Source organism: Bison bison, unplaced genomic scaffold, assembly GCF_000754665.1.
Source record: "Bison bison bison isolate TAMUID 2011002044 unplaced genomic scaffold, Bison_UMD1.0 scf7180017864342, whole genome shotgun sequence".
In the NCBI taxonomy this organism is placed as follows: domain Eukaryota; kingdom Metazoa; phylum Chordata; class Mammalia; order Artiodactyla; family Bovidae; genus Bison; species Bison bison.
Genome location: NW_011494914.1, coordinates 996,406 through 1,007,171, shown reverse-complemented (window position 1 = coordinate 1,007,171; position 10,766 = coordinate 996,406). Strand labels below are relative to the sequence as shown.

At 47.7% G+C, this 10,766-nt stretch overlaps 1 protein-coding gene across 1 annotated transcript in view; it reads right to left on the bottom strand.

The window, feature by feature from the left end:
* The window catches only part of GRPEL1 (GrpE-like 1, mitochondrial (E. coli)), a 14,133-nt gene that overhangs the window by 3,093 nt on the left and 274 nt on the right, over positions 1–10,766 (bottom strand). Inside the window, exons 2-3 of the mRNA XM_010854529.1 lie at positions 7,535–7,697; positions 5,582–5,663 (exon numbers count right to left, since the gene is read on the bottom strand). Coding sequence (XP_010852831.1) covers positions 5,582–5,663; positions 7,535–7,697 — 245 coding nt within the window. The remainder of the gene's footprint in view (positions 1–5,581; positions 5,664–7,534; positions 7,698–10,766) is intronic.

Here is a 10,766-nt window from a genome sequence, read left to right as displayed (position 1 = left end):
GGCAGGTGGGCCCGCCCCAGCAGCCTCCTGCTAAACACGGCCTCTCGGAGCCCTGGGAGCCCGCCAGCGCAGGCCGCTCACCCCCACGCAGACGCGGCTCTGCAATCCACACTACTGTCGCCCAACCTGTAAGCTCAGCAGCATCTGTGGGACATCCGAGGGGACTGGTGCTCCCGTGGCTGGGACGGTCCCGGCCTACTAAGGCCTGAATCTGTGGGCTTGGTGGGCGTGCCCACAAAAGCAAGGCTGGGTCTGGGCTCCAGGAGGCCTGCGTTGGTAGCTCTGGGAACACGGTAGCGGGGCGCGCCAGGGCTGCCTGCCTGCACTCCCTCGGAGGTGGGGCCTGGGGTAGTGTGACAGCGCACCCTGTGAGCCGGGCAATGGGAGGGCTTCCCCGGCGGCTCGGAGGTGAAGAACCCGCCTGCCAACGCAGGAGATGCAGGTTCCATCCCCGGGTTGAGAAGATCCCCTGGAGGAGGGCGTGGCACCCCACTCTAGTATTCCTGCCTGGAGAATCCCATGGACAGAGGGGCCTGGTGGGCTGCAGTCAGTCCACAGGGCCACACAGTCTGACGCGATGAAGCTCACACAACAGCGGCCACCACGCAGCACGCTCCCTGGGGCACAGCTGCAGTGGGGCGATGCTCAGTGGCTCCCCTCCCAGAGGGGGCGCTCACTCCCGCCTACCTCACTGTGCAGCTCAGAAACAGATCTGGGGGATGTCCACTCTGACCAGGAGGGAGCAGATCCTTCCCCTGACAGGGCTGTGACAACCACAGAGGGGAGGCCCCGCTCAACCAGTCACGCCCCCCATCCATGGACAGTGGCCAGGACACCCAGCAGCACCTGTACTATAAAAGCAGGCCTTGCACCAAAAATGTTAGGCCCACTCGGGCTACTGCACAGGGAGGCTCCCACACAAGGAAAAAAAAGCCCTCCAAGACCACGGTAAGTAACTGTTTCTCCTAACAACATAAGAAATCTGAAAGGCAGAATAATGAAAATCACCCAATCAGAACAGCAGACAAGAAAGCCAAATGAAAAAACATGAAAGCAACATAAGAGACCTATGGGATAATTCGCCAACGTACACATGACAGGGATTCTAGCAGAAAAGAAAGGGGGGGTGCAGATGCATTTGCGTGCCTCACGGCTGGGCCCTTCCCTGGCGGTCCAGTGAGCTTAAACGGCCTCACAATGCGGCAGGCGCGGGCTCAATCTCTGATCAGGGAGCTGAAACCCCACGTCTTCAAGTCAAAAAACAAAGCAGAAACAATGCTGTAACAAGTTTAGTAAAGACTTTAAAAATGGTCCACATGGGAAAAAAATCACTTAAAATGGAACAGTTAGAGAGAGGATTCTAAAGACAGCAAAAGGGGGAGTGAGCTATGGGGGATCCCGTGTGGCTGTCAGCCGGCATCCCCACAGAGACACTGCGTGCCAGAAGGAAGGGGAGGGCACAGTAAAGGCGTGCGAGGGAGAAGTCTGCAACCTGGAAACCCTACCAGCAAGGTCATCATTTACAAGGAGACAAAGAACTTCTTAGACCAGCAGAAACTTTTTGTACTTTTAACACAGCAATACTAAACCTATCCTAAAAGAAACATTAAAAAAAGTCTTCCCTAAGTAGAAAAGAAGAAGCTATAGGCAAGAGAAAACCCAACTGTAAAGTGAATCACTTAAAGCCAGTACAAAGATTAAAAAAAAAAAAAAAGTCTGTGAAATCAATGATGCTGCAATGAACACCTGAAGAGTCAACACGAAACATGTAAAAGACAACATCAAAATCATAAAGTGTGGGGAAGGAGTAAGAAAACGTTGACTTTTTTCCCCCTAGAATATGTTTGAGCCTATATGACCACCAGTCTAAAGCAAGCAGATCTAGAAAGAGATTAACATACTATAAAAAAGCTGAGCGCCGAAGAATTGATGCTTCTGAACTGTGGTGTTGGAGAAGACTCTCGAGAGTCCCTTGGACTGCAAGGAGATCAAACCAGTCCATCCTAAAGGAGAGCAGTCCTGGGTGTTCACTGGAAGGACTGATGTTGAAGCTGAAACTCCAATACTTTGGCCACCTGATGTGAAGAGCTGACTCATTTGAAAAGATCCTGATGCTGGGAAAGATTGAGGGCAGGAGTAGAAGGGGACGACAGAGGATGAGATGGCTGGATGGCATCAGCGACTCGATGGTCATGGGTTTGGGTGGACTCCGGGAGTTGGTGATGGACAGGGAGGCCTGGTGTGCTGCGGTTCATGGGGTCGCAAAACGTCGAACACGACTGAGCGACTGAACTGCACTGAATACACTTGAAAAACATGGTAACCACAAATCAACAACGCACACTAGATTTACAAAATACAAAAAGACAACAAGCACAATACAAAAAAACAAAAATACATCAAACTACAATACGCAGTCTACCAGAGACCTACTTTAACCAAAGGACACACACAGGTTGAAAGTTGAGGGGACTATTTCATGCAAAGGTAAATAAGAAAGTGGGGGGGGGTCACGATATTCATCAGACAAAACAGACATTAAAACAGAAGCTATAAACACAGAAAGAAAAACACTATATAATATTAAAAATCAATCCAAGAAGATATTATATTCCTCAACATATATGCACCCACAGAAGAGCACCCAAAGTGCATAAAACAAATGCTACAGACATAAAGTGAGAAACTTCATGGGATACAACAGCGGGAGACTCTCCTGCCCGCCTCGCATCGACAGACAGAGCTAGACAGGAAGTCAATAACAACAGAGATCCAAAATGATACAACAGAGCAGCCAGACTTAACTGATACGCTCAAGACATTCCATCCAAAAATACAGAATACACGTTTAAGTGCACACAGAGCCTTTTCTAGGACTGACCACACACTGGGGCACAAAACAAGCCTCGACAGCTTTAACAGAACAGAAACTATTTCCAGCATCTTTCTGACCAGAGCTGCATGAACCTAGGTATCAACTACAGAAAAAGAAATGAAAACAAAACAAAAGCCCAACTGTATGGAATTAAACAACACGCTCCTAAAATGCCAATGGGTCCACAGTGACATAGAAGCAGAAGTTAAAAACTGCCTAGGGCCAAATGACAGTGGCCACACGCCACACAAAGTCTGCACGACGTGCAAAGCGGTTTTCAGAGGCAAGTCCAGTGATACAGGGCTTCTTTAAGAGAGAGGAGAAATCGCAGAACAACCTAACCTACCACCTGAAAGAATCAGAAAAATAAGAACAAACAAAACCTGAAGTCAACAGAAGCGAGGAGATAAAGATCAGAGAGAAACTAGAGATTAAAACAAACAAACAAACAAAAAAAACCCCCAAAAAACTGGCTCACCAAGAAAAGGGAGAGGATCCAAATAAAGAAAATAAGAAATGAAAGAGAAATCACAACTGATGCCACAGAAATACAAACCATTAAGAGAATATTATGAACAATTAATTATATTCCAACAAACCTGACAATCTAGAAGACAAAAACAAGTTCCTACAAAGACACAGCCCACCAAAACTGAATCAAGATATACATAATCTGAACAAACTGATAACTAGATGTGAAACAGAATCTGTAATTAAAAGAAATTCCCTACAAACAAAAGTCCAGGACCAGATGGCTTCACAGGTGAATTCTATCAAACATAGAAAGAACTCCTACCAATTCTTCTGAAACTCTTTCAAAAGAATGAAGAGGAAGGAATACTCCCAAAGACATTCTATGAAGCCACCATTACCCTGATACCAAAACCAAAGACAGACCCTACTTAAAAAAAAAAAAAAAATTACAGGCCAATATCTTTGATGAATACAGATGCAAAAATTCTCAACAAAATATTAGCAAATGGAAATTAACAACAGATAAAAAAGATCATACACCACGACCAAGATGGACTCATCTCAGGGTCATAACAATAGTTCAGCATATGCAAATCAATCAATGAGATACACCATGTCAACAAGAGAAAAGACAAAAACCACATGATCATCTCAACAGATGAAGAAAAAGCATCTGATCCAACACCCACTCACAATAAAAACTTACGACATAAGGATGCCCACTCATCACTTTTTCAACACAGTATTGGGAGTCTCAGCCTCGATGTAAAACTGTCAGGATATACTGATGACATGATAAAATACTTATTGAAAGCCCTGAGACTCCACACAAAAACTACTAGAATAAATGAATTCAGCAAGGTAGCAGGATATAAGATTAATATACAGAAACTGGCTGAATTTTTTTACACTAACAATGAAATATCAGAAAGAGAATGTAAAGAGCAATATCCTTTAAAATCACATCAAATAATAAAAAAAACTTAGGAACAAACCTGAAAGGAGGTGAAAGACTTACATGCTGAGAACCATAAACCATTAGTGAAGGAAACCGAAAATGATTCAAAGAAATGGAAAGATATTCCATGCTCTCCATGGAAGAATTAACATTGTTAAAATGGCCACACTACCCAAAGCAATCTACAGATTTAATGTGATCACGATCAAATTACCAGGGTTTCCCAGGTGGCTTGGTGGTAAAGAACCTGCCAGCCAATGCAGGAGACACAGGAATCTTGGGTCAATCCATGGGTTGGCAAGATTCTCTGGAGGAGGAAATGGCAACCCACTCCAGTATTCTTGCCAGGATGCCCATGGACAGAGGGGCCTGGTGAGCTACAGTCCATGGGGTCACAGAGTTGGACACGACTGAGTGACTGAGCATGCACACTATCAAATTACCCGTGACATCTTCTACAGAAGATGAGCAAGTGCAAACTATTATATACAGAATGAACAACAGGTTACCACTGTGGAGCATATGGAACTATAGTTAATTATCCTATGATAAGACAATAATGGAAAAGAATGTAAAAAGATGTGTAACTGAGTCACCTTGCTGTACAGCAGAAATTAACACATTATAAACCAACTATATACTTCAATAAAATTAAAAAAAGAGAGGTTTGTTCTCTGTGCTGAACTTGGGTCTGTCCCTGGGCAGAGGGTTTCACCTCCTACAGTTCTGCATCCAGAACAGGGGGACTGAAAGCTCTGTCCCGTAAGTGCTCAGCGGTCTTCTGGGTGACCAACACAACGTATGTGGGGCTGGGAGACGGGCCTTGGCGCCAGGGCCATTTTAGTGCAAATCATTTCAGCCTCACTGACCTCAACTGTAAGGCGGGAAGCATGATGACAGAAGGATCCAACAGTGTCAACACAGACAGCGACTGACGAGGTCTTAAGTGAGGCCAGCGTCAGGGCTGCTCCAGCTGAGGACCCGAGCCTCACAGGGCACCTCTGCTGGCACCTGCAGCCTCACACTGAGGTCCTTGTGCGGAAGAGAGAAGGATACTCTCCTATGGAAGGAACCACGCTCACCACTACGAGCGTGCATCACAAGCCAGCTCTGCTCCTTCTAGGCAACAGCTGACTCATCTCAACCACTGGAGGAGTGCAGCCAGCAGCCGCCCCACCTCCCCACCTGATCCATCATGCTGTCTAGGACCACACACACCCCCACTTCCTTGTCCATGTTTCCCAGGATCAATATCATGTAGTGTTTAAAGTTACCATATAGTTTTGCCTCCTCCACCAATTTTTGGCTCCTCTGCCGCAAGTTCTCAGTATCTGCTAGAGCTCGCTTATATTTTTCCTTTAAAAAAAAAAAGGAAGAAAAATTCACATGAAATAAAGCTGGAACAAATTCATCAGAAAACAAATGTGATATAATAAACTGCAAGTCAAAATACAAACAACAGCTATCAGTACTTTGGAGACTGGATGCGGAATATAAACAGAAGTCAATTAACCAGTGCCACTATCCCCACTATGTGGGGAATAAGATGGCCAGGCGTCACATATTCATAAGCCCCCAAGGCCATTCTCACTCTGTGTACAGCTGAGCCAAGGACAAGAAAAGCTGCTCGTTTCCCCTGGTTCTGATGGTTCCTCGCAAGGAAGGACCAGTCATTCCTCTGCAGAATCTCCAGCTCAAGGGAACCCTAGAACCCAGGGTAAGGGCTGACCTGGCTTGCTTCTCACACCCCAAAGAGAGGGTCAGGAGAACAACCACCCTTAGCAGACAGCTTTGGCCTCTACCCCACAGAAGAGGAAAAACCTCAGGAATGAACCTTTGGTATTTTTAATATTGCCCAGATACGGTTCAGTTGGAACACTTACTGTGTAACAATCATTTCAATTCTTGTATTTTCCTCATTTTGCACCAACTCTTCTATAATCGTATCCATCTCCTGGCATTTCTATTTTTCATGGACACTAGGTTACTGCCTTCCGCTTTCTGGGGGTTCCAGTGCCACGGTTAAGAGCAAGGTCTCACAGGCTCAGACCGTGGCCCTGCCACTGGGTAGCAAGGTGACCTTGGGAAGTGTACCAAACAGTCCTGGGCCTCAGTTTCCTCATCTGTAAACAGGGGTATTAACGGCTGACTCACAGGGCTGTTGTGAGGATTCGTATAAACAAAGGGGTTAGCAAAGCCCTAGCACAGTGCTTCATGGCAAATAGACGGGGATACGACGGAAACAGTGACACACTATTTTCTTGGGCTCCCAAATCACTGCAGGTGGCGACCGAAGCCATGAAGCTAAAAGACGCTTGCTCCCTGGAAATAAAGCTGTGACAAACCTCAACAGCTTATTAAAAAGTAGAGACATTACTTTGCTAACAAAGGTCCATCCAGTCAAAGCTATGGTTTTTTCAGTAGTCACATTTGGATGTGAGAGCTGGACAATAAAAACGGTTAAGTGCCATACTACTTTACTGCAGCACTGGAGAGGACTCTTGGGAGTCCCTTTGACAGCAAGGAGATCCAACCAGTCCATCCTAAAGGAAATCAGTCCTGAATATTCATTGGAAGGACTGATGCTGAAGCTCCAACACTTTGGCCACCTGTTGCGGAGAACTGACTCATTGGAAAAGACCCTGATGCTGGGACAGACTGAAGGCAGGAGAAGATGGTGAAGACAGAGGATGAGATGGCCGGATGGCATCACCGACTTGGGGGATATGAATTTGGGCAGACTCCAGGAGATGGCGAGGGACAGGGAGGCCTGGAGTGCTGCAGTCCCTGCGGTCGCAAAGAGTCAGACACGACTGAGTGACTGAACAACAACACTTTTCCACATGAGGTCATAATCTGTATTACTAATTAGTTCAAAAAACTCCAACATTCCTAGGAAAGCACCAGATGACTTTACCTCTGGCTCCCACCTTTGTCCTCCCAAAGACCCAAGCTCAAAGGTCCTACTGAATATTCCTCACTTGTAAAGGCCATTTTCAGTCTTAATTCAATATAATCTATGTAGCACATGAAGATAATTCTCATGACAACCAGAGTCACAGTGGATTTGAGTTCTATCCCTCCTTCAGCAGTAACCTGCTAGAACCCAACAGGGACAGAATTCGTCTGGCTTCCACCTCTGTTGTCAGGGAGGCCATCTTGACATCCCCAGGAGACAGACCCGGAGTTCCACAGACCACACTCCTCACAAGAGCCCACAGCCTTACCATGGTCTCCTTCAGCTGCTCTTCCAGCTTGACCTTCTCTTCCATGAGTGTCTTCTCCGTGGAAGGAAGATCTGTCTTCTGTTCATTCTGACCCGCGTCTTCTTCCAGGTTCTGGCCGTTGTTCTTCTGTTTTGCAGCTGTGCACAGCAGCCGAGGAGAAGACCTGAGGCAAGTCCACACGACAGAAATTAAGATCATGATTCTTCTGCTTGTTAAAGTCAGACGGACGACTTTAAATCCTCCAAATGGACAATGGAAATCAAAGGTAATTTAAAACTACTTGCTACATGGGGGAGAAAGGATTTGTCTTAGATACAATAAACGCAAATTGCATGCGATGTATGGAAGCTATTTGTTTATGTAGAGTCTTCTGCAATACACGCCTAAACTAAAACGTCAGTGCGCCAAGGCTACAGCGCTCATCTCCCCTTCTCCTCACCCTCAGGAACTCCTGATCATCCAGACCCCACCACGAGCTGAAGAAGAGCTACTACTGGAGGTGAGGTCCAGCGCTGCTGTCCCTTACAAAGCCTCGTGGGCAGACATCTTGCCCACAGGCTACTTCAGTTCAGTCCAGTCGCTCAGTCATGTCCGACTCCTTGCGACCCCATGAACCGCAGCATGCCAGACCTCCCCGTCCATCACCAACTCCCGCAGTCCACCCAAACCCATGTCCACTGAGTCGGTGATGCCATGCAACCATCTCATTCTCTGTTGCCCCCTTCTCCTCCTGCCCTCAATCTTTCCCTGCATCAGGGTCTTTTCAAATGAGTCAGCTCTTCGCATCAGGTGGCCAAAGTCATGCAAAAAGGTATCTATATACACAGAACTGTAACTTGGGTTTGAAAGTGATAAAAGAGGAACCAAGTGCTTTGGGAGGCCCAGAGTAGAATATTTCTAGCTTTGGAGAAATGGAAGTCTGGGAAAGGATTTGGGCAGAGGGACTCTGAAGAACAGGCAAGAGTTCACATACAGAGCCAGGAATAGACAAGACAGACTCACTTCAGGAAGGGCATGAACAAAGGCATGGAGGCAGGAAAGCACAGGGTGGTTACGTACAGGGGAAAGCACGAGAAGCTCTAAAACTAGCGCTGGGAGTGACTTGGGGTATTACCCAATCTGATCCCCATGTGGAAGAGGTTAAGTAATAAGCCCAAGGCCACAGCGCCATTAATGAATAATACGGATCTGTTCACCAGGTCCAGTGGGGCTCTGAAGTATGCCACAGCCCAATCTGAAAATAAACTACATTCAATTTCCTCCCCAGATTAAAGCAAGCTGCCTCAGTGAACAGAAAAGCTAAGGGCACACAGAACATGTGTACAAGGGTGTTTAAGACAGCACGTACAGATGTTTTCCAGGATGAAAAGCTTGAAACAGAACACTGCTCAGAAGGACACGGGGGGACAAACTGTTGCTTCCACGGTCTGGAATACTGAGCAGCCACCAAATAGATGGCAGTGTTAAACTGCCATCTTTTGGCTACACCACGGGGGTACTGTGCAGGAAGAAATGCAACGTAGAGAAATACACAAAACATGACCCCAGTTTTATAAACACAAACCAGAAATCCTATTTTGAAAAGAATAAAAGGATACACTAGTCTGTTAGCAATACTTTGGCCACCTTATGTGAAGAGCTGACTCACTGGAAAAGATCCTGATGTTGGGAAAGATGGAGGGCAGGAGGAGAAGGGGACGACAGAGGAAAAGACGGTTGGATGGCATCACAGACTCAATGGACGTGAGTTTGAGCAAACTCTGGGAGAGAGTGATGGCAAGGAAGCCTGGCAGGCTCCAGTGATGGGGTCGTGAAGAGCAGGACACGACTGAGCAGCTGAACAATCACCTGGGGGTGAAGACCAGTGGCCGTTACGCTGCTGTTTTTACTTTTGCAACTGAAAAACGAACCATCTAAAGACGGAGTGTGCTGCCATGACCTGCCCTCGTTTCCAGCTGTCCTGGCATCTGGGTGTAACAGTCACAGCCTTTCACGTGGGCTCCACTCAGCAGAGGCCCTCCTGCAGCAGCCAGTCTGGGTTTGCTCCAGAACTGGCTCCCAGAACTCAGTTACTCCCAGAGCTCCGCACACAATTCAATTTGCTCTCTCCCCTACTTGAGCCTCCTTACACAAAACCTATTCCTAGAGGCAGAAATGCACGCAGGCCTGGCAATCAACTGGATTTCCCAGGTGGCTCCAGTGGTAAATAACCCAGCTGCCAATGCAGGAGACCTAAGAGAAGCGGGTTCAATCCCTGGGTCAGGCAGATCCCCTGGAGGAGGGCCTAGCAACCCACTCCAATATTTCTGTCTGGAAAATCCCCAAGGACAGAGGAGCTTGGCTGGCTACAATCTAAATGACTGCAAAGAGTCGGCCACGACTGAGCACGCACCCAAGTCCAGGCAATCAATGCCAGTTACAAAAATCGCAAATGGAGCCAACAGCTTCTCCTCACTCGACTCCCCAGGTGGGTTTGTTCCCACACTGTCTATACAATGGATCAGGCTAGAACAGCAGCTTCATCCCCTCGCCCTGTCCTCATCCCGGTTTATCGTCTCACCATCACTAAATAAAGCTCCTTGAGGGCAAAGTCCGGGTCCTGCTCCGCGCAGCTTCTACCCCATGTTCGGCCCAGAGCAGCTTGTCCTAACAGATAACCTGGTTCCCCGAAGCTCCCCTCAATGTGGAAGGTGCTACTTCAGTTCAGTCGCTCAGTCATGTCCGACTCTTTGCGACCCCATGGGCTGCAGCAAGCCAGGCCTCCCTGTCCATCTCCAACTCCCGGAGTTTACTCAAACTCATGTCCGTTGGGTCGGTGATGCCATCTAACCATCTCATCATGTCTTCCCCTTCTCTTCCCGCCTTCAATCTTTCCCAGCGTCTTTTCCAATGAGTCAGTTCTTCGCATCAGGTGGCCAAATTACTGGGAGTTTCAGCTTCAGCATGAGTCCGCTAAGCACGGGCTAAACTAAGTTAGGAGGCCGGACTTTGAAACGGCAGAAACCGCAGGTTTAAAAAAAAAAAAAGGCAAAGGAAAAGCCAAGGAGAGGGCAGGGCCTCGTGACCTCCGCCGCGGCGTCACTGCTCTAAGTCAGCGGCTCTCCCCACGGTGCGTTAGGTAGGGGCTGCGGCCCTTCTGTGCTCGGACTCCGCAGCACGCGGAGGTGGTGGAAGCTCGGGCCGGGCGGAAGGAGCCCGCTCGCCACCGCCGCCTCGCGCGGGGCGCCGTCCC